This window comes from Haemorhous mexicanus, chromosome 3, assembly GCF_027477595.1.
Source record: "Haemorhous mexicanus isolate bHaeMex1 chromosome 3, bHaeMex1.pri, whole genome shotgun sequence".
Classification (NCBI taxonomy): Eukaryota; Metazoa; Chordata; class Aves; order Passeriformes; family Fringillidae; genus Haemorhous; species Haemorhous mexicanus.
This window is the reverse complement of record NC_082343.1, coordinates 27,710,575-27,734,280: the sequence shown is the minus strand read 5'-3', so window position 1 is coordinate 27,734,280 and position 23,706 is coordinate 27,710,575. Positions and strand designations below refer to the sequence as shown.

At 47.5% G+C, this 23,706-nt stretch overlaps 1 protein-coding gene and 2 long non-coding RNA genes across 3 annotated transcripts; 1 reads left to right on the top strand and 2 right to left on the bottom strand.

The window, feature by feature from the left end:
- Nucleotides 1–3,348: 3,348 nt before the first annotated feature.
- LOC132324742 (uncharacterized) lies at nt 3,349–16,906 on the bottom strand. The gene is made up of 2 exons (XR_009485720.1): nt 12,321–16,906; nt 3,349–11,615 (listed from the first exon to the last, which is right to left on the bottom strand). It is a non-coding gene; the product is annotated as an uncharacterized LOC132324742 (long non-coding RNA).
- Nucleotides 16,907–17,624: 718 nt separating this feature from the next.
- Nucleotides 17,625–18,919, bottom strand: LOC132324743 (uncharacterized). The gene is made up of 2 exons (XR_009485721.1): nt 18,748–18,919; nt 17,625–17,880 (listed from the first exon to the last, which is right to left on the bottom strand). It is a non-coding gene; the product is annotated as an uncharacterized LOC132324743 (long non-coding RNA).
- A 17-nt stretch (nt 18,920–18,936) lies between these two features.
- SIX2 (SIX homeobox 2) lies at nt 18,937–23,329 on the top strand. Its single transcript, XM_059841198.1, has 2 exons — nt 18,937–19,580; nt 22,127–23,329. The coding sequence occupies exons 1-2, from the start codon at nt 19,021–19,023 to the stop codon at nt 22,428–22,430; spliced, it is 864 nt and encodes a 287-aa protein (XP_059697181.1). The 5' UTR covers nt 18,937–19,020; the 3' UTR covers nt 22,431–23,329.
- Nucleotides 23,330–23,706: the final 377 nt, after the last annotated feature.

The window sequence follows — 23,706 nt, the reverse complement described above, 5'->3', positions numbered from 1 at the left end:
GCACAATGCAACCTGTTAAGAGACAAGGAGAAATTTGAGTGCCTGTGTTGCAGTTAGATAAATAGCTATCTTACTAATATAACAATTTGTCAACACACTACAGATTCCACCAGTGTTTGAATCCGGGGCAGAGGAGCAGGAGAGGGACATGTGTTGGGTTGAAAATATGAACCCTTAGACATGAAGAGTGGGAGGATGTGGGACTATATCTCTGTGACATCTTGGTCAGTCTTGGCAAGAAACCTTTCCCATTTCTGTACTTTTCCTGTTCTTGAAATCCAGTGAGAACCTAATTAAAATTAATGGAGAAATAAAATGTTGGGGGAAAGCAAGGCAATGTAAAAATAGAAATGCTAACACAAGAAAATATTCAGTCTCCATGAACCCTCTTAAAAAGCATTTTTTTCAAATTAACATATCAAAATACTGCTCTGGGACTTTCAGAAGTCTTCAGAGTATAATATATTTAAAAGACTGTGACAATGTTACAAAATAATGAATTTTATTTGACTTTTACCTCTCTGCAGAGCTGGAATCAGTAGCCAATACATAATAAGCTTCCCCATTAATCTCTTTACCCCAACAGTCTCTGAAGCAGGAAACCTTCTGGCCAATGTTCAGAGGATGTGATGATGGAGCAGAGGTCCTAAGTGTTTTGGTACCCACAAAAATCACTTTCCAAAGCTGTTCCACTTGATGTGTTCATGCAGTTTAGTGCAGAGTGGGCAGCAGGAGCTGAGAGGACTTTTTCCATGTGGGATGTATCACACTCTGTGGCAAATCTGCTTAAAACTTGATTGTGCAATATGGCTCTAGTTGTCTTTTAATTCCACCCTGACTCATGACACCATTAAGGAGGGGGGAAAGAAAAAAAAAAAAAAAAGAAAAAAAAAAAAAAGAAAGCTAAGCACTTTTCAGTTTTTAAAAAAATAAGGTTTCAGACTCTGCTATGCACTCATCATAAATACATCATTATTTGATGGAGTCACTATTGGACAAGGTAAATTGGAGTGCATTAACCATGTTTTTCTATGGCTTAGCTTGTGCCTTTTTTCTTTTCCAATGTTTGTTTAGAAGATAATTGCGACCACTTGACACATTTGTACCCTTGAGTTATTGATACAGGTTTTTAAGCCATAGGAACACAGTTGAGATCAGCAAATATTTAGTGAGATTCTTGTCAGAGAGGGTTTTAAGCAAAAAGCTCATAGAAACTTTGTTGCTTTATACAGGTCAAAAATCTTTAAAAAATACATGTTTAATTAATGAAATCCATACAACCCATGGACAAGTGAGCAATGAACTGTCATTAAATTACCCCTAGTAGATGGATAGAAAAAAAAAGTCCTGCAATGTTATTGCAAGAGTGTGTTGAGGGCACCCAGAGCATGAAAGAAGCTAATATTTTCTATCCCAATATTCCTCATGAGTCTAACTTAACCAGCTGTTTATCTCCTCTGGAATCACCTGGGGTGCCTGGTGCCATCACGAGCTCCTGTATGCTACAGGGGCAACCCAGACTACAGGAAGGTGTCTTAGGCACACCACTACCCTTGTCCTCCCCAGATTCCACCACAGATAGATTTTTCTCTTCATGACAGGCTGGGGACACAACTTTGAAGAGTTCAGTGGAAGGTTTGTGCTTCCTGACCATAAACTTCAGCTCTTGGTTACAATAAACACAAAAAATGGTCTTGTTTAAAATGATTCAATTAAGATTAACACTCAATCAAATTATTTGCTGGAAGCTTGTGAATTCATGTAATTAACCATGTTTTGAAGATAACTGAAATGCATCTGTAAACTACTTAAAAACACTTCTGCATTTACATGAAGCAATCTATGAAAAGCTACAAGTTGATAGCTATAGTTATGAACTTTGATTCCAAGTGACAAATTATTTCAATATTTTAAGTCACTGAGGCATAGACAAATAGTGGAATGGTTAACTTATTTATTTCTTAATCCAGAGAGATTTCAGAGATCATTCAAGATGATACAGTTTTTGGAGATGAATCATGGGCATATATAAAGACAGATTTGTCCATGAATCATGGACAAATATAAAGACTGTGCCACACCTGGTGCCAGCAAAAAATCCATGTCTCAACCAGCACATCTCAGACTTGAACCTGAAGTGAGTCTTTAAATGTGAGAAAGTTCTGTGGCTGCTTTGGGCCAGACTACCCATCTCTGTCAGACTGGGGGTCTGGGACTTGCCCTTCAGCAGGCGCAGGATCTGCTGCCATCAGACCAGGACACCATTAGAACAGGGTGGTGATGCCATTTGTCTGAAGATAAAATTCACCTGGAGTGCAAGGTTTCTTTACCATGCATGCTGTCAAAGCATATGTGCATGGACCTTTGAGTGAGAAAGCCTTTTAGCCAAAACATTGCTTCAGTACCTGGGCAGTTTGAAAGACAGCTCAGAACCAAATATCTATTATACATTTTTGATCACTGTTAGCCTGGTGCCATGAAAGTTTGTGAAGCTGATGCAAGAAAAAGGTCCCTCCAGTGCCATATCCAGAATCTCAGCAAAACTCACTTTGCTGCTGTCGTGTTTCTGTATATGCAGTATTCCTAACATGGTTTGCTCTGCAGGCCACAAGCCTTGCTGGCACTTTGAAATGTTATTTGGATGAGAAATGCCAGACCTGGCAATGCAGTGATATAATACACTAATAAGAAAATTCTGAGCAATGTTCAATAGGAAGCATTTCTTATTTAATGTATTTTTTTCTCAAAAGCAGTGACTCTATATCATCCATAATAAATCATTCTTGTGCTCATTAATGTCTTTTTTATCCATTTCTGTTTCTGAATTATGGAAACGAGTTTTGGAGTTCAGTGGGAGACAGATGAATGCTCCAGCATTCTGCTGTGAATCCAGAGTATTTTGTTAAACTCCTTGCACTATTTCCAAAAATGTTAGAAATACTTTCATGGCAACAGACTACAAGGGGCTGTCTTTTTCCATAAAATTCTAAACACATACACACACACAGACACACACATTTCCCTTCCTGATTTTCTCTGCATGTGTCAAATTTAGGCAGGAATTCTGTAGCACTTAGTACTTGCTGATGTAGAAATGACTGCCAAATGAATGGTTTATACTGGAATATCTCATTATTTATATAAGTATGTTACAGTATGGACATTTAATTTAGTTCTCATTCCAAAGCCATGACAAGTCACTTTGACACCTTTAAGAAATGTTTCACATATGGTAAGATAGAGCACTCAAAACTGTAAAAGGAAAAAAAATAGATGACTCAAATTAAAACAGAGATTTTTAAACAATCCAAGGAAATACTTCAAGCTTGTAATAACACATCTCAGCCATTTACTGTTTAATAATTTTAATGATGAATTAACATTTCTGGGGAACAAGGATGGTACAGTAGTTCTGGGGGCTGGCTATTTTCACTTCCAAAAGACGCAGGGCAAAATTTCACAGGCATTAATGGAAATGTCTTTTTAAATATGAGGAGTGAAAGCTTTCATGGAAGGTTCTGATTTGTTGTGGTGCTGCTGTAGATCTGAGCATGAGAGAATTCAGGCACCAAGCCCAGGTACTGAGACAGCCAGGCAGGGATTTGAAACTGCACCTGCACTCCCTGTTACAATCTCTTAGCCTTACACTTTACAAATAAAACAGTCATGTTTATCCCCACTCTGTGAAAAATCCCATTTTAGCTAAAACGCTTTTCTGCCACAAAGCTAAATCAGACTACTTGTGTAATGGAGCTGGATGGAAAGTAGCACCAAAGCTTGATTTACCATGCAGGCTAAGTGGGGAAGGGCTTGGCTTCAAAGCTGACAATTTATACAGGGCACTTTCTCTATGAACTGTGAGTTTGAGCCATGAAGCCTGGCTTTGGAATGGCAGCTCTCTGGGTACTGCCTGGATTAGGAAGGGGAGAGGCCCATTTGCCAGGATCCCTCACAGCAAGGAGCACACACTAGTGCAACTGACTGTGAGGGCTAACAGGCTAAGGGTAAGACTAGTAACACTGGGTTTCTTCCATGTGAAATCCTGCTGGGAACCTTTTCCATGCCTGCTTGCTCAGCTTCAAGGTACCTGAGGTGTGGGGCTTGAAGGTGAGCATGGCCTGAGCAAGCAACCAAAGCACTTAATGACATGTTGCCCTCTTGCACCACAGCATTGCACCAAAGTAGGAATGTCACAACATTTGGAGGGCAGAAAGCAGGCAAGCACACATGAGGAACAGCCTCAGTTACAGCCAGATGGCTCTTCCCACCTTGGGGCTTCCTTGCCACATCAGGCAGAGGCCTTTCAGGCATCCCCCACCGAGATGAAAATGAATGAAGGTGTCTGAGTTCTCGCCTGGGCCAGCAATGGGCTGCTCTTGCTGTGCAGGATGGGGGTGGGCTCCAGGGTCCTCTGGGTTCTGTACATTTATACAGATAACACACCCAGAGAGAAATAGTTGGGTATCATACAGGTATCAATCAGAGGACAGAAGTATTTCCTATCTAGAAATAATTAGTGTATAATAAATATGACAGCAAGAAATTACCACTAACACAAAGACCTAAAAACATGAAACACAAAGTGTTTGGTGTGTCTTTTGCTTACATTTTTATAAAATAAATCTTTGACAACTCTTTTGAAGAGCAAGGGCTTTTAGCCAACCTGAATGACATTACCCAGTGTTACCAAAACAAAGATAAAATACTCTCAGCTGTAACTTCTGAAGCCTTTTTAAATCCATTTCATTCTTTTTTTCTGCTCGTCTGGATGTCCCCTAGCTCACACGTGCTCACTCTCCAGCCCCATCTTCACCCCTCCATTATCACAACAAGCTGCTCCCTTGACACTAACTAAAAGGATCAAGATTTTCTTCCAAGAGCTTCTAAGAGGGAGGGGGGGAAGGACAATGTCCAAATAGTTTTCCTAGGGATTTTTGTATTTTCCTCTTGAGAATGTATTCTGCATTCCTGAGAGGTGTGGGTGGACCCTTTGCTGTCCCAAGTCCTTCCCCTTGGAGAAGCAGCCACCACCCTGGCCATCTGGGAATGCTCCTGCAGCCCACCACAACCCTTTGCAGCCATGAGACCTGCTGGAGTACACAGGAATATCTCCAGGAAGGCCTGTGGGATAAGCTAGCCCAGGCACTACACTTTAATGCAATCTAGAATCTGTAATAAGGGAAGTTGTATTTTTTCCAAGGAGGCTCACGTGTGTCCCAAGCCAGTGAGTTTCTTCTAAGGCTGATACTGTAATGGAGTACAAGTAGGTTCATGCTAAATGGAAAATGAAAGGGGACTACCCCGCATTTAATGAAACAAAACACAAGTGAGTCAGTCTTTAAATCTTTCACCAGATAATTTCTCTCTCATAATGTGCTCTTTCTATCCACTAATTTGACAGTGTGTTCTTTTAAATGTAGGTATTTGATCAATGTCCCTGGGTAAGTTCATCTGGCTGATGAAACAAAACAGAAATATCTAACGACAACGTCTGGCACAGGTACAAACACAATCAGTATCTCCAATTTATCTTGAGATTGCATGCAAAGTACTCTGAAACAAAAACACACTACAGTTCCTCTATTTTTTGATGTTGAAAGATTTTAAAAATTGTAATCCACATGAAGCTTCTGCATTTCACCAGCCAAGGCTGACTGAAAAGTGTGTTCTTTTAGAGGGTAACAGCACTATTTGTTGTTACTGCTAACTTTGTGCAGCTATGTAGGGATTGGGGTTTTTTTTTTACTCTTCCTTATGGAATTCCTGTACGTGCTTTGCCAAATCCTATGTAATGTTTAATTCATACAGCTTCCCTTTTCTCCTGCTTGTTACGTGGAGTCATTAAGCTAAAACTTGAAATGGAAACTCATGTATCCACCTAGAAAGCTGAAGAATAAACCACAAAACAGACTTGAGCAAAGTTAAAACTGTGCATTTGAGGAATGCTGGGTTATTCTGAATGTTTCTAAATCAGGCACAGTGTTTCTAGTATTTACAACTAGATTTGTGTGCTGTCTTTAGAGAGCACCTAGTGGTTAATGATATGTGTTCTAAGTATTTAGCCAATCACAAGCAATAATATATCTTTGAAATTTGTTCCCATTAGTTCCACCAAATGGATAAAACCAGTGGTAATTCCTATGCCTGGAAGATTCCTACTGGGTAAGGTTATGAACGCTCTTCTTGCAAGAAGCACTTTCAGAATACATGATGTATGTCAATTATTTTTTCTTGGTTACTCTATTTTCAAGACAAAGACTTCTAGTAGTTACTCAGGTAGACTGGTTGATCTCTAATCCCTGCTATCCAGCAAGTCAAATCATCTACCTCTAGTCTATCTGCCACAGTCCCTTCTACTGTCCAACAAAGAAGAAAAAATCTGGTAAACTTCTACATATAGCTCTAGATTCAGTCAAGAGTGAAGAAGAGATAGCAAACTCAGAGGTTTATTTGTAGGTTTACATCAGCAGAGGCTCTGATGTTATTAGGGAGTGTCTAACTCAGAGTGAGCAGTGTTTTTTCTTGCTCTAGTATATCAGAGAGAACAAGATCACAGTCCTGTGTAAATGTGCTAGGGAATGTAGAAACCCTGAACTAGACACGTGTTCCACTTTCTTTGTGCCTGAATCACCCTTGTCAAGAGCTTCTTTAGAGACATAATAGTGCAATCTGTCATTCACAGAAAGGAACACATGGAGTGTAAAATGCCGTTACTGGAATTTATCAAGAGCAGCTTCCATAACCTGCTACACTGTAAAAATGTTCACATTTTAGCATGCCAACAGAGCTTCAGCATTGATGCCTCCAACAAATAGGAAGCACATGGCATATTAAGCTCGTTTCCTCTCAAATCCACAGTTCAGTTTTAGAGGATACACATGAAGAGAAAACCCAGCCATCAACTGCCCAGGTTAGAGGCAAGGCCTTTTCCTGTGTGACTGAAGTGGGGAGTCACATGTAGCAAATGGACTTGGCAACTTTCCCTTTTTGTTTCTGGGGTTGAGCAGCCATCAGGAGATACCCAGAAAGTACTGTGATCAGTCAATGACCATCTGTCTGTGAAAAGTACACAGTGTCAGAGTGAGGCCAGAAATGGGAAATTTCATGGGCAGGGTTGTTCAGCCTTCCTCAAAAAAGACACCACTTCAGGTAATCAAATTGGGTCTCTGAATCAGAGACAGATGGAACAGCACTAACAGCACACTGAATAGTAACATCATTAGAATGAAATAAACCTGCCTAGAGCTCCAGAGCTTAGACTGGATTTTAAATCCTGCAGCTTTGCTTGGTTTTGACCCTAATGTACCAATTCAGACTAAACTATATGTTTCATGTCCAAAAGGATGAATCTTCTCAATGCAAAATTAATATCTGAGTCCATTTCCACAAGGAACTCAAAACACAGACACAAAGGAATGGAGGAGAAAACCAGTTCCCACTGGCTGTCATGGGATTTGCTGGTGGTTCTCCCAATTTTTGGGGGCATATTATTTCTACAAACAGAAAAGGAACTCACCTTTGTGATGTAGGTGAGCATGAATTCTTAGTACTTTGCATTTAGGAAGAGATAAATCATCCTGTATATGTCATGAATGTTAACTAATGAGAATTTTCTCACTTGATATCTTTCCTAAACTGACACTAGATTAATGTAATGTATGGCAGTAGAGAGCATTAAGAGAAGTGCAAAAAACTTCCATGCTGCATATCCACATTTCAAATGTAAATTGCAATATATAGTTTCCTGCTGATTTTTCTTCTTCTTCACTGGCCTTCTAGCTCAAGTTGGTATTTTAATGATGATATTACAGAAAAATCTATTCAGTACTAACTCTCTTTTTCACCAAATTTTTCAACAAACAAGGTGGCAATGAAAGAATTTCATTAATACATCAATAAAGAGCATATTCTGTTTGCTGGCTTCAAATGGCCAGTAGCAGAAATAGATCTCATTAGAAATAGAAATAGAAATAGAAATAGAAATAGAAATAGAAATAGAAATAGAAATAGAAATAGAAATATATTCAAACACTTTGTTTCAGCAAAGTTCCCACTGATTTCATGAGAGGATGCAGGGAAGGCTCACACCATATTTATAAAAATATTAAGTCTGGATAGTCAGGTGTGTGTGAATGTGTGCATACATTATATATGTACATGTACAACACATACAGGCACACAGAGAGAAATCTTTCCTTTATTTTCCTGGCTAACTAGTTATTGAATAAAATGGAAGTTTGTAAGGTGTGAAGGCTTGAACTTCTGCAAGCATTTACCCTGGGTTTCTGTTCTGAGGTTTATCTGATTTTGATCCCCTGTGGCTCCCAAATTTCAAATAGCCCCTTCTAATTTACTGGGGATATAAGGTGTATCAAGCTGAACAAGAGACACTTTTTCTCAGATATGGGTATTTTCTCTCAATTTTCACTCTTTCCCATTTTTGTTAATAATCTAAATTGACACTCTAAATGGTCAAATCAAGTTCTGCTGGATTTTAGCATAACAAATACTGGACAGTCTTTCTCAAAAAAGTTCTACCAAACATGCAAACTTGTTATTAATGATTATTACTACATAGAATGTGTTTATTGCAAAGTTTATCATTAAAATATAGGATTACTCAAGTTCTAACTTCTAATGGGAGTTTGGAGGGCAAAGGTTGACCTTTGGAAGTAAGGTTATATAGTTCTTTTGATTTGTTTACATGAAATGGTAAGGTTCTGCTGATTATTACAGAAATCTACACTCTCCTTTTTGTATGTTAATGGAAAGTTTTAGAAGGAAATGTTGAGAGTTTTGTACCTAAAACAGATTTCATAAAACTGTACATTCTTGGCAGACTAGTTAGACATATTTAACTTAAGTGTGCCTAATCTGTATTTTTACAAGATTTCTCTATCCAACAGTTCTGCTAGTTGTACATTAATTCCATGCAGAAACACACATCTGGGTGTTAACATTTGTACAAGATTTGATTGGTTGCATATTTGCCTGTGAATTTTCAGATGTGGACAAAGAAAATATTATTTCTTGGGGACTATATAAGGAAAGAGTTTGTCTTCACATGACATCACATTATTCAGCATCAGATTATCAACCTGTATAACTACAGAGTACACAGTAACTAGTTGATCGTTTAACATATGGCAGGAAACATGTCTGCTTCATCAAATTCTGCAGATCATGATCATTTATACTTTGTAGCTTCTACAGTACTTAGAAAAGTGCCCTTTATGCTCAAAATGATTGAGCAAGAACCACATTATGGGTCTCCAGAGATCAAATAAGATTTCTCAGAACCAAAATAAACACTTATGTGTGCTTAATTAATGATGGTTACATAATATCAACAATATCTCAACACCTTCAGTGTCTTGAAAGACTAGCACAAAGGAAATATACATCAGGAACAAGTTCTTGCACTTCTTGGCTGCTTTTAGTGTACTCTAAGAGATGTAACCAGAGACATAAATGTTCATCTTCTTGTCCCCAGGGAATAAAATTCATTAGAAAATTATGCCAATAGAGGCATAATTTTATGATAATCAATAATAATGTGACTTCTCTTCCAAAAAGAGAAGTGACTGAGGAAAAAAATTGCCTGACACTGAGGAAAAAATTTTATGCATTTTTCAGAAACTGCTCCTTCTTGTGACAATGCTGGTCCCATAGTACTGCCAAGATCTGTGCCATCCTAGACTGTCTGCCACTCTGTGTGCCAGGTGCATCATTAGTAGATGCCTGAGAGAGGTTCATCAACAAAATTTCAAACTTTTACTTTCACAAACCTCCTTCTATTTCTTATCAAATGGCAAATCCTCTTTCCCTCCATTCTTTCAACCACTTCCAACCCTCCAATCGTCTCTCACCTAGCTGACTTCTTCATCTTATTTAAGGCCAGAGATCACTGCAACCACCCTGGGCTAGCACCCAGCAATCCCTGGATCTTTGTGATGCCTACACCCTCCTGTGGGATGTTGATGGGACCATGCTTGGACCTTTCAGTTTGCATTCTTTGTTCATTCTTTTAGCCCTAATCCTTTAAATTGATGGCCCCACCTTTGTCCTCTATATCCAAATGTCTCCAAGAGCAGTTGATGGATTAAGAAAACCATCCTCAGGCACATCCCTCTCCTTGATGTATTCATACCACTCATTCACCCCTGCCAGCCACAAATCCACTTTGGCACTGAGAGCATTTCCTTCCCTTACATGCATTAAACCTTCTCACTACATTACAGCTTTCACATTATAACTCACCCAATTACACTTCTTTATTTCTTCTCTTCTTGAGAGCTGAGGCTCACTTCATGATGCCTGTAAGGTCCATTTCATTTCTTCCACCACTTGTCTTATATGATTGAAATGAAAAAGAGTTCAAGATTAAGGTAATGTTTACCAGGTTATATCACTCTGATGTGGTTATCTTACTGTTTAAGAAAAGTTTTTGATTAAAATAAATTACAATCTATTTTTCCATGAATTAAAATTAAACAAAAGTTAATTAAAACAGCCAGACTACATAAATACACATAATTTTTTTGTGTGTGTGTGTATTTAATAACTTTAAAGAGTAATTTCCTTATTGTTTTCTGCCCAGAGCAGGTAGCAGACATAGAAGAATTGCAGTTGCACAAGAATCCCATGCTTTGCAGCTCAGTGTCACTCAATGAAATCTCCAGCCCTATGCCTAGTATCAGCTTCTTCAGCAAGCTATGGTGGAAATGAAACAACTAAGAATTACTGCAGCAGTGACTTTAAACTCTGTTAGAAAAATGAAGAATTTCTGTGCCTCAGAAGGGGCAGAGAAATTCTTCATTTTTCTAACAGAGTTTAGTCCCATTTTGCAAAGGTGTTTGAACTATGTCTATTGCTAAGTAAAACAGGGCTGAGATCCCCTCTCTGTTCCTGAGGCTAAGTGGCATTTGTCACTAGGTCTTTGGGGCTTTTGGTGCCTCTGTGGTTCAAAATTAAAAATATATATATATTTCTTGTGAGGTTCTAGTTCTGAGTATCAGAGATAATGTAAAGGAATGCATTGCAAATTGTTCAAGTGATATTTTCACAACAGGAAGCCAAAGGAGGGGGTGGACTGAGAGCATGGAAGGGACAGCAGAAACTTCTGGGAGAGTGTTGGAGGACTAGAATAGTGCAGGACAGAGGGAGTCAAATCAGGTGCCATCTGGTACGACCAAAATTGTGCCTGGGTGCATGGTAGCAGCCAAATGGTGTGCCTAGCTCATGCCCCCTCCTTGCACTGTGTAACATCAGTGTGAGCTGCCATCAACATCTGCTTCCAGGGGAGATGTTGTGCCCCTTGTGCACACATGACTTGGCTGTTGGAGGAAATGTGATGGGGGTATGGTACCCCAACAGCACACAATCTCAGTTCTGCCTGCTGAAGTGACTTAACTGTCTGAAACCAATTCAGTGTTCACTGGGTTGGCCTTTTCTATATCTTAAATAAGCAACAAAGTCAATCTTGGTCTTGTAATAAAGTCCTTGTTTATATGGAGAATAAAACTGATGAAAAAAAAGAAAGGAATGAAAAGGGATACCAGTTTTTTTCTCTGGGAAGTAAAAGGTCCCCAGCGTATTTGAGCTGATTCAAGAACCTATGAAATAAAGAGAAGAAGACATCAAAGAACAGAGTCAGAACTAACTCAGCAAAAAGGAGGTTGAAACAAACCGTAGAGGAAAATACAGAACATTGTCACACATTCAGAAGTAGCATATTTTCCGCCAGAAAGTTGATCAGTTTTAAACTGATGTTATATGAACTATCTAGTTTTCCACAAAGCTGCTCCTGTAGTTTTTATCTGTACACAAAACTTCTCAGAAAAATTGCAAGACATGACCAGCAACTAAATTGCGCTTCCTAATTTCTGCAAATAAGGCAATTTACTTATTTATTACAAAAGCTATTTGGAGTTGTAACAAGCTGAATGCATTCTGAAATTCTATGAATTTTCCCTTACAACAAATAATTGTTTTCATTTTAATTGATACCATCTCATTTGTGTAGTTTTTTCCAATGGCAAATACTAGCAATTATTTAAAAGAAAAAAAAAAAAAAACGAAAACTGAACAAACTGCAGTTAAATCCATCAGTATTTGACATAAATATCTGTGTGTTACTTGCTAGCACTGCATTACATTTCAGCTTGCCCCAGTCTTGCAGAATTTAAAAGATAGATGTTTATGAGCATATAAAATAGCACAGACCATGGAAGATCTTACACAAGCTCTTTCTACAGTGAAGGGGAAAAAGTCTACATATCTGTGTGTAGTGCTTTGTCCCTAAATCTTGGCAAGGATACCTGTGTCTGGGGTTTTAGAGGCTGTGCTTCCTTCCCTTGCCATGGATACAGAAGAAGTGCTCCCAAAATCCTCTTGGGTCATTATGCACCAGGAAGGGGACATGAATTCCACTCACTTGCAGGTAAGCAGGATAGCTGGTGGCTGCTGCTGAGATAAGGGATTTCTTGTCATGGAGATGACATTGTGAACCACCTTTGACAGGCTGCGGAAGACTTTACCAGGCTTAATCTATCTGGGAGACTGAAGGATGTTAAGGACGAGCCTTGTTTCCTCTCAGCAGCCATGGGAGCTGAGTATTAGAGCCCTCTAGTGAAGTTTCTCGGAGTGGATCCCCGTCATCAGCCCGTGGGGCCGAAGGAGCCTCCTTCCTTCCTGGGGGGGAACCGAAATTCCCTTTGGTGCGCCAGGACGTGGCGGGAGGTTTGCTCCCTTTGGGAAAAGGCCCGGCGGGAGCTCGGCTTCACCTGCACCGCCGCCACCTGAGCGCCCCAGGGATGCCGGCGGTGCCACTGGTCCGGGACCTCCCGGCACGAAGGGGGCCCGCGCTCGGCCACCACGGCCGGGATCGCTCACCCACGGGGCCACAGGACTGTGGCCGAGCCCCCGGAGCTGTCTGCTGCCTGGGGAGGGAAGGCAGGAGGGAAGAGAGGGCAGCCTCTTCCTAAAAATTCTCCCCTGTGGGCCAGGGATGGAGATGGTAACAAAAGTGCTCTGAATCGGTAGGAACAGTGAACAATCTTCGTGCTTTCCTCATCATCTTGGAATAATCAGCGGAATTAACTGAGGTCGAGGAAACAGGCTCTTGGGTTAGTTGTGGGAGGCTGTGAGAATAGGGGGCAGCCATTAAAAGAAACATGATCGCTATTCATCAACTCGGAAGAGGGGAAAGGAGGAGGGGAAAAAAGAGACCTTCGTGGCTGGAGCTCATACCAACCTGGTCTATCTCTGATCAAGAAGATCCCTGGAAACAAGAAGTTTACAAATATTGTCAAATTGATGCTTGTAGTGTGATTTAAGTTGTCAATCCCGCAGAAGCCCACCAGAAGTTTAGATTCAATACCCTGCATTTCTGGCTAGTTATTGCCAATCCCCTAAGGCAGAGAGCTCTCGCTCTCTCTCTCTCTCTTTATTTTAACCATATGTGCCTTTTGTTGTTGTTGTTGTCTTGTCTGTTAGCTGTACACTGTGTGCCGAGAGAGACCCCTCTTGCCGCGGAGCATCTGAGGCGGTCCCCGCCGCCCGGAGTGGGGCGGGGGCTGGGTGGGCACCGGCCCGGGCCCCCCTTCTGTTTCCCCTGGTCCAAACCCCAGCCGTCTGTGGACTCCGCGGGATCTGTGGGAACACCCCAAATAAATATCCATGCTAATGGCCGGGAGAGTGCTGATGGCAGAACTGGGTGAAAACTCTCAGCCCCTCGCCCGAGATCGAGAAAGAATAATATAAAAGCAATCAGGACCGGCCGCATTAATCGGCTGGGGGGGCTATCGTGTTTCGTGGGGAGCTCGGGAGGTTACAGCGCCTTGAGCTGGGGACACAGTGCCGCTCCCGGAGTCCCATTTCACGGGAGGGGCGGGAGGGGGGCGGGGGCAGGAAGGTTCACCGAGGCCGACTCAGTCACGTTCCATCAGGCCCCCATCTCCTGATTAATACATCTCTTTCGAAGACGTTACTCGAGCATCTCAGGTCCAGCCGGCGGGGAAAGGGCTCCGCGCTGGAGAGGAGCGGCGGAGCTGCGGGGAACGGGGCGGCTCCGTGGGGCAGACGCTCCGCTCCCCCGGGCTCCCAGCAGAGCCCCCCAGTCCCCAGCACCCCGCTCCGCGCCCCGCACCCACCAGCGCTCTCTTTCAAGCGGAGTTTGTTAGCATAATCGAGTTACCCGCTACATATCTGAAATCCTTGACCCGTCCCCCTGAGGAACGCTGCATTGCGCGCAGCAAAAGCTTTGAATTATTCCTTTCTCTCCAAATCAGGGAACAACAAGCAATTGTTGTTTGTCTTAATTCAGTTGTGTGCAGCGATCCTCTGCCGTGCTTTCTTTTTTTCAGTCGAGACAGGAGCTTAGTGACATCTCTGATGGGATAGACTCGCGTTTTAAACAAAACTGAAAAATAAATAAAAGGTGAATAAATAACGTGACGGCGGAGGAAACAACCCGAGGATCAGAATTGCAAAATTGCCTCCGGGAATCCCGGGTGAGCTTTGGCCCCCTAAAGAAGCCCTAGTCCAGCCACGAAAAAACTTGCGAGCCCGGGGAAACTGAGCTGAGCCCCAGGGTTGGATGGTATGGGGAAAGTAGGCCCAGTGTCTCGGCAAAGGTAGTTATGATGCCTTTAAAAAAAATGAATAAATAAAAGAAAAACCTAGCCGGAGTAGCAGCTTCATTGAGGCAGGCTTTTGGTCTCGGTAAACCACACAGGATTTAAAGGGAAAGCACATTGCAGTCCCGCCAAAAGGAAAGAAAAAAAAATTTAAAATTTAAAAATATTTTAAAATAAAGGAAGGGAAAAAAAGAAAGAAACGAAAACTTGGAGTTGTCTGTCATTTTGGTTTCTCTCCCTACAGTCCTCGCCACGGTAGTGGACATCTGCGGCGAAATGTGTTTCCTTCTGGCATGTGGAAGTTGTGGGGTTTATCATTTATTTGCTACCCCTGCCGATCTTGGAGGTGGCCCTGTCTGAGCCGAGCCCACGGCTGGCTGGCAGGAGCGGATGTGTGAGAGTGGGTGACAGGTTTGTCCCGAGCCCAGCTCGGTGAAAAGGATGAAGGGTTCCGCAAAAGCAGCCGTCGGAGGGGCTGGGGAAAGGTGTCGGGCAGCTTAGGTGAATCGGCTCGTGTGTTTAACAGGAGCGATGCGGGCCTGCAGCTTCCCTTGCAGGCTGCTATTACAAAGGGACGGCGAAGGCAGAGCCGAAAAGGCGATTTTCAGAAAACTGCAGCTCTACTTTGGCACTCACTCGGGGGCACGGAGCAGTTCCACGCAAGGAAAGGCTCCTCGGAAGAAAACCGCCCGCCCACACCCCATTCCTCAGCCAGACTGTGTCACAGCTAATGAAAGGAGCGTCGCAATAAAAAACACCTTTTTATTTCACTCATGTTTCCCAAAGACTGTGTTGACACTGACGGCCTCGCACGCTGCTGCGCGGAGGGGTGAGGCGCTTGCCGAGTGGGGTCTCGGCAAAGTGACAGCGGGACCGGGTGAAACCCCGGCCTTCGCCGCCCGGCGGCAGCGGAGCAGAGCGAAAATTTGGGTCGGCTCAGCTAAAACTTTCCACGACAGCTAAACGGGAGACAGCTGGCAGTAGCCAGGCGAAACCATCTCGTCGGTCCAGGGGCAAATGTGAGCAGGCGATTCGCTCCTCCTGCTCTGAAATATAATGTCATGGAACGAGAGCCTTCGCAAATGCCAAAAAAAAGCTCCTCTCCCGATCGCCTATTTCGCTCGCAAGGCGCTACAATGCGATTCGCCCCGCGCCGCGGCTGTGCAGGCAGTATCTGCTCTGACTTCTAGCACGTAGGAAAATTTTTCTCTTTCCCCAAAGATAAAAGCAGTTATGCAGAATTTGGGTCCAGATGTCACTAATTTACGATTGCTCTAGGACGCAAGCTGATACAGAGTGCCCGGGAAGGGGGTAGCCCTGCCTCTGCCCAGCTCTCCGGGAAGTGAACTTAAGTTACATGCAAGCTGCAGTCCGGCTAAGGCAGCCTAAAGTGAAAGCGCCTACGGAGGAGCTGGAGTGTAAACACTGTACTCACATTTTAGGGTGCTAAGAAGACTCTTTTTCAGGTCTAAATCTACGCAACAGGTTTTGACATTTCTTTTCCAGCTAGGGCTAAGAGCTGCCCCCGTTCAGATTTAACCACTGTGGTTGAGAGACAGAAAGAGAGTCAGGTATAACCCTAATAAACGTGGGGCGACCGAGCGTGATAGCATGGAGGCGGGAGACGCAGCTCAGACCTCGCTAGCACTTTTCATTATTTCCACGGTCCCCATTGCGGGAGGGAGCGGAAGGCACACGGTGTGTGCGCGCAGAGGTCGGGGACGGGAGAGGGGATTTGTAGTTTTGTTGCCTTTTCTGCTCAGAGCAACTTTTGTAGTGGCGCGGTTGTACCGTCCCTCCACTGTTGGCTACAGCTGCGGCTATGAACTATCCAGCCGCTTAGGTTGGCTAGGAAGCGCTGGGATCGGGATGCTTTCGTTCACAAACAAGCACAGTTTGAATCCTGCAGAGACTGGCCGGAATCGAGGCACTAAGCGGTTGAGAGCTCATTTTGTGAAAGAACGGAGGGAGCATCGCGCATGAGGACTTTACCGACCCGTCACCAGCTTGCCCGATTTTGTTTCAAACGAATTTGAGCTGTTCTTTTCTCCACCTGAAAAAGAAGCCTCTATTTTCCGTCCCCGGAGGATCCAGGGCGGGAACCGCCCGCTTGCCACTGTTTGCTTGTGGCAGCACTCGTGAAAAGGCCGGACGGACAGGTAGGAGGACAAGGCAGCTTCCACAGCGGAGTGCACTCGAGAAAGTACGGGCGTAAGCCACGGATATACACAGGCTTTCGGACACGCTGGGAGCTGGACACGGTTGATCCGCTGCCCCCCTACTCCGCCCTCTTCCTCCTCCTCCTCCTCCTGCCTCCCTCCCCCGCCGCATTTCCCCCGGCCGCAGCCCTGGCGCGGCTCCTCGCCGGGAGCCGCCGCCGCCGGGAGCCGCCGGGCTGCGCGCCGCCGCCCCAGCCTCGCCTTCCCCCGGGACGGCCGCTGCGCCCGCTCGGGCCGGCACGGAGGCTCGGTCCGTCGGCCGCGGAGGCTCAGGCTGTGAGGCGAGGAGCCGCAGCCCGGTCTCTTGTGGCTTCGCTAAATCCCTGACGCGCCTGGGGCGGCTAAAAAGGTACCGTGGCAGGAACCCACAATTGCAGAGACCCCTCCTGTCAGGACTGCAAATACCGTAGAAGGAGCTTGTGGGATTAATTATTATTTCTCAGCAAAAGGGGAACATAACAGGCCATGGAAACTACCCTGAGTTTGTGGCCGGGAAGCTCCTCCCGAGTGCCCTCACCTGGGCGATCCCCGGCGCCAGCCTCCGCCCCGGCGGTCCTACTTGGCCGCCACCCCGCGCGCCGCTCCCGAGGAGGCACCGCGGCTCCCTTCACCCGCTCATCGCACCCTCTACCTCGACCTTGCAGCTTGCACGACATCTCTCCCTCACCTTTCACTTTGTGTAGACCGACATGGGACGGGAAATGATGCGGGTCCGTGCCCCGCAGAGTCGGTAAACTTAAAACGCGGTCTGCAAAGGACACGCGTGGGTGATAAGGGTCCGTTTAGTCAAGCGAAGTGTTTCTGACTATTACACTTTTACACGTGTTCCTCTCCTGGTTGAAACACCCCGACACGCTCTGGAAATCGGGTATAAGTAAGTGTCCGGCGTCCAGTGATCACAAATGCCAATGCCCTTCACGCCGGAGCGCGGTGGGGCACGGCCGGCGATTCATGGAGAGGCAATCCCTCTCCGGCCCCGTATCATCGTGCCTTCTTCTCGCTCCCGGGCAGGTACGAGAAGCCTGTAATGGGATCCCAGGTCACGAACAGGGTCTCCATTGTACATGAGAGGCCCCTTCCTTATAAAACTCACCAACAGTGGTTACAGGGCGCTGGGGAGAGGGGCTATAAGGGAACGCTTTTGGAAAGAAATTTTTCTGCCAGGGCCGGAGACGGGCTTTTCCACCCACCGCAGCCGGGGCTGCCAGGGACGGCAGAGCCCGCTGTCCGTCCGGAGCGGCGGGGACGGGATGGGGCTGCGGGATCCAGACGGGACGGCGGGGCCCGGCCGAGACAGCGGCTCCGTCCCGCCGCGCCGCAGTGCCCTGCGGCGAGGAGCAGGGGCCCGGGCTCCGCGCTCCCCCTCTCCCCCGACGGGCGCCTGCAGCGTCAATCACGACGGATATTTCTCCCTCGCTAGCTAATATCTCAGCTCTTAGGGCCGCCTCTGAGTGGATCTGAGCAATCTGTCAACCCAGCCGGGGAGCCACCTCAAAACAGATCGGGTTACCCCTGATTGACAGCGTCACCATGGCAAATAATTTGACTAAAACTATTGTCTTCTCCTGGCAGTCCCCGGGTCAGATAACCGGACCAATCACAGCGCGGATAATCACTTTTCATGCCAGCTTAGAATAATATTATTAAAAAAAAAAAAAAAAAGGGAGAGAGAGAAAGAAAGGGGGGAAAACTCTGAGAGGGAGAGAGGAGCGAGCGAGCAGGGCTTTACCACTATATTATGTGGGATCTGACGGTGGGGGGTGGGGGGGAAGCAGGGAGATCCCAAACCGGCGGCCGAGGGGGGTGGGGGTGTGAGAGCCGCGGCCGCTGCGAGCGCTGCAGATAGGAGACAAAAGAGGCACGAAGTTACTCTCGCAACTTGGACTTACAAAAAGGAGGCGGCGGCCGGGGGGAAAAGCCGCCCGCGCTCGGACTCTCGAGACTTTTTTCGTCGCTCTTCGCATTTTTTCCCCAGCTCCCTCGACCGCCCCGGGGCCGGGCGCCGCCGATGGCCGAGGCCCCCCGCGCCCGGCCGTGACGCCCGAGCGGGCCCCGCCGGGCGCCGCCGCCCCGGGGCCGGCCCCGCATGCCGGGCGCTGCCCGCCGCCCCGCGCCGCTCCCCTCTATGCGGCCGTAGGGCGCGCGGCGCGGCAGGGCTCACCATGTCGATGCTCCCGACTTTTGGCTTCACCCAAGAGCAAGTGGCCTGCGTCTGCGAGGTGCTCCAGCAAGGCGGCAACATCGAGCGGCTGGGGCGGTTCCTCTGGTCCCTCCCTGCCTGCGAGCACCTCCACAAGAACGAGAGCGTCCTGAAGGCCAAGGCGGTGGTGGCCTTCCACCGGGGCAACTTCCGCGAGCTCTACAAGATCCTGGAGAGCCACCAGTTCTCGGCGCACAACCACCCCAAGCTGCAGCAGCTCTGGCTGAAGGCGCACTACATCGAGGCGGAGAAGCTGCGGGGGCGACCCCTAGGGGCGGTGGGCAAGTACCGGGTGCGCCGCAAGTTCCCGCTGCCCCGCTCCATCTGGGACGGCGAGGAGACCAGCTACTGCTTCAAGGAGAAGAGCCGCAGCGTCCTCCGAGAGTGGTACGCCCACAACCCCTACCCGTCCCCCCGCGAGAAGCGGGAGCTGGCCGAGGCCACCGGCCTCACCACCACCCAGGTCAGCAACTGGTTCAAGAACCGCCGGCAGCGGGACCGCGCCGCCGAGGCCAAGGAAAGGTACGGCTTCCCACGCCTTCCCCCGGCGCCCGCGGCTCCCCGACCCCTATGCTCACCCCGGGTCCCTCTATCTGCCCCGGCCCCGGCTGCGGAAGGCCCGCCGGGAGGGGACGGGGCCTCTCCGTCTCGGGGGCACCCAGAGAAGCACAGGCCAGTGAACTGGGGGCTCGGGGAAGGCGTCTGTGCACCAAACGTAGCCCCTGGAGAGGCGGCCGAGACCCGTTCCCCGCCGACTCCCCGCTCCCCTCACAGCCGGCGCGGCGGCCCCGGGGCAGCCCCGGCTGCCAGGGACGCTTCACGCGGCCTGCGGCGAATCCTGGCTAAGCAGTGCTGCCGCCTCTTCTCCGCCGCAACTCGGCGTGGAGCCCGGCCAGGAGCCGTGGCCGGAGGTGCTCGTGCGGGTTCGCGGCCCGTCGGGAGAGGCCGGCGGCGGCGGCGGGGCCCGAGGGCTCCGCGCCCCGCACAGCTCAGAGCGTGTCCGTGAGGGTTACCCCGGGGCAGAAAGGGGCAGCCGGGGGGCAGCCGGCAACGCGTGGGTCTGAGTGTTGGTAGCAAAAACGTCCTCTGTCCTGGGCTCCTGGCGTGCGGCAGGAGACCTGGACAAGGACTGAGTGGAGCAACTTCCTGCCTCGCTCATGACCTTGCAGTTCTTATTCGCTGCCCAGCAAGGTGCTCATGAACGCACGTCAATAGGTGTGTGTTCTTAGGCCTAATATGATTCTGCTTCTGTGTTTTTCACGTTAAGTGGAGTGAAGGGACCATTAATCGCCGGGAAGAGGTTAATGCTTACATCCCTGGCTATTCGGGGTGATTTTTCTGTCAGCAGTCCCTGTGCCTTAGGAAGGCGGTTCGAAGAAGCAAAAAGGGTCCTCTTACTGCTCATTGAACTGCCCGGTCCGTACAGGCAATCGTATGATTGAATGATCTGCGCGGTCAATTTGCGGATCAGAATCCTGTAGATCCGTGCCTTCGAGGAGAATTCTTTCTATCTTTGGTTTCTGCCAACCGTGTTTTGGAAACGGGCAGCGCCGCGGCCGCCCTGCTGTGCAGCCCGGAAGATTCGGGCACAGATTTGCTCTATTCATTTCCCGAAATTGTGCTAGCGCTTTAATTTTCCTTCAAATCCTCACAAGTGTTGGTTTTACGAGATGTTAGAGATCCTTTTTATTGCTGATAGCAGGGACTCACCTTCAAATATCCAAAGGAAATGAAGGTTACACTTATTCCATTCCTTTTTTTTTTTCCCGAGGAATCAAATTTTAAAGGTCTCCAGAGACAAATTATATTTTTGACATTGAAAAATACACTCAACCTAATATTACACTCCAGGCGTTGGAAAACAGACAGTTCATGGGATTGCCATCCACTCAAGGAAACCTGTTCAAACAGAGCTTTCTTGTCTATTTTTATTTTTTTGGCACTAAGTGTCTCCAGCCACATCATGCAGCCCTTAGTGAGGAAAACCCGTCAGTGCAATAGCTTGACTTCTCTTGACCAAATCCTGCAGGATAGGGCCCCTCTGCCAGAGAGCGTGTTACAAAACTTCCGCAGAAGCTTTTAAATAGGCTTGCTCTGCCTTCAGTAGTTCAGAGAGAACGGTGTCTAAAGTATTTCTACAAGGGCTGTGCAGGCCGCGTAAGCCTTGCCTAGACGGCAACCCCGACCCCTTCTTGTCACTCACATTAACGAAAGAAAAAGCGCTCATATATAGATATATAAATATATAGATATATCTGCAAGGGCTTGGCCCGCCTCCAGCGATTTCTTGGTATTCACCCGGTGATGAATTTCGAAACTATGTCCTGCCTTTCCGAGCCTTTGTCGGCAGGCGCACCGGGGGTGCCGGCTGCCCGCGCCGCGGAGCCGTGCGAAGGCCGTCCCGGCTGCGCCCACGCCGCTCCGGGAGGGGACGGTGGAGCAGCGGCGGGCTTGCGGAGCATTTTCCGAGAGGAAAGCAGCGGGTTAACTCTGTTCGCTTTCCTCATCGTCCATATTGGGCTATGTTTTGAGCTTGAAGCTCAGGGCGAGGGGGGAAAAAAAACCATGTCCAGTTACTTAAGCAAAAGACTTTCTCTCCTGATGTGAGCCCGGGGCTGCACGAAGCCATCCTGCTTGCAGCTCGCCGGGTTTTGGTCTCCTCAGGAGAAATCATGGCTGAACATCTCTTCAGCTCCTAGAGTAGTTTTAAAGTTAAAAAGTATTTTTGTTTGTTCGGTTTGGTTTTTTTTAAATAAAGTCTTCCTCCCTTCCCTTCCGCCCCCCTCCTCACGCTGTGCAAACTCTTTGGACACAGAAAATTACGGTTTGGCAAAGTGACACTTTCCGCTGGGCTGGTGGGAGACTGTTTACAAGCTCAGCGGACCTTAGACCTAAGTGCCAGATGAAGAGGCCTTGGAGGTTGGCAGAGTTTTTTAACCTACAGTTTTTGCACTCCCCTCCGCTGGCTGCTCCCCGGAGTCAGCTCCCTGCCGCCCCCGCTCCCGCGGTGCGCACCCCGGAGCGACGGCCGCATGGTGATTTCCCTCCCTCTTTTGTGTTTCCTATAGGGAAAACAACGAGAATTCCAACTCCAACAGCCACAACCCGCTCTCGGCGTCAATGAACGGCAATAAGACAGTTTTGGGGAGCTCAGAGGACGAGAAGACGCCGTCAGGGACCCCGGATCACACCTCCTCCAGCCCCGCTCTGCTGCTCAGCTCCAACCCCGGGCTGCAGCCCCTGCACGGCCTGGGCCATCCCCAGGGCCCCAGCGCCATCCCCGTGCCCAGCGCTGACCCCATGCACCACCACAGCTTGCAGGACTCCATTCTCAACCCCATGTCATCTAACTTGGTCGATCTGGGCTCTTAAAACCGTGTACACGCTCACTCCTTCGCGCCAGCCCTCCTTTCCTCAATTTTTCCTTTTTTTTTTTTCCTTTAATCTTACCAGGGACTTTGAAAGCAATGACAAACACCTTAGTGGAAGTGTTGTGCCCTTTAGCAGCAGGCTGGCTGCAGGTTTGCAAGGTAGTGGACTCCGCTGTGGGTAGCTGATATTGTGAAAAGCCTTAAGGGTTGCTTACAGGCGTTTTCAGGCGTGTAAGGACTGTTGGACAGGAGCCGTGATTTTCACGGCAGGCCGTAAGGCTGATCGGTGTAGCAGCTCATTCCAGCCTTAACTTCACAAATCTCTCAGTGCTGTCACTCGATCGGGCCGGTCTGTGTGGGAAGAGGCACATCGTAATATTTTTATTTTTTTTGGGGGGGTGGGGAAGAAAGGGGAATGCAAGGCTGCTCTTGCCATGCCTGTTTGAAAGTTACACATCACTCCCGTTATTCTATTGTAGCTATGTATCCGTGGCAGGTGTACGATGTACAATTTCAACTAAGAATACAAAAGTTGTAGTCGAGATATAGCAGCAACACGCGCTCTAGGCAGACTCTGTAACCTTCTTGTAGCTGATGCTATGCAGAGAGACAGCTTCTTTGGCCTTGTCCATGTGGTGCTTTCGCCATTTGCTGTGTGGGAAAGGAAATGATGGCCCGGCTCCCGCCCGAAGGAAGGCAGAGGTAGATTTTCCCCTCGGTGTGTGACGCGGGCTGGAGCGGGCTTTAAAAAGAAAACAGGAATTGCTGCTGAAGTTTAGACCTAAATGACAGTATCAACCGCAAGTCACTCACCTTAGTTTTGTTTATTGTTTATATTATGTGAATACATTCTTTGGGAAATATTTCTGCTTTTATTTTATAATAAAATTTAGAAATCTAGCTTGGCGTATGGCTGCTTCACTCCCCCGCGGGATGTTTTCGGGCTCAGTCCTGAGCGGAGCAGAGCGGGCGTCCTGGAGGGGACGCTGGGGACGGCGGTGTCGGCTGGCCAGAGCCCCGCCACCCTGCCCGGCTTGGCCCCCGCACGTCGGGGCCCTTGCCGGCCCGGTCCGGGGAAGCGCTGAATGCCACGGGCAGCCGAAGTCGCCCTGCGGGAGCGGAGAGCCAAGGGCACGGGGAAGGACGGGAGGTGCGGGCCCTGAGGGAAGCGGAGAGGTCGCCCACCTGCTCCCCGAGGGCACGGCCGTGCGGGCTGCGGGCTTTTCTGCCCCGGTGTCCGCCTGTCCCGGCAAAAAGCCGCCCCCTCTCCCCCCACC

Bases quoted from the DNA above. Each gene is read 5' to 3' on its own strand.
- SIX2 (XM_059841198.1), top strand. From the start codon at position 19,021: ATGTCGATGCTCCCGACTTTTGGCTTCACCCAAGAGCAAGTGGCCTGC. The intron at 19,581-22,126 runs GTACGGCTTCCC...TGTTTCCTATAG, and splicing joins GCCGCCGAGGCCAAGGAAAG to GGAAAACAACGAGAATTCCA.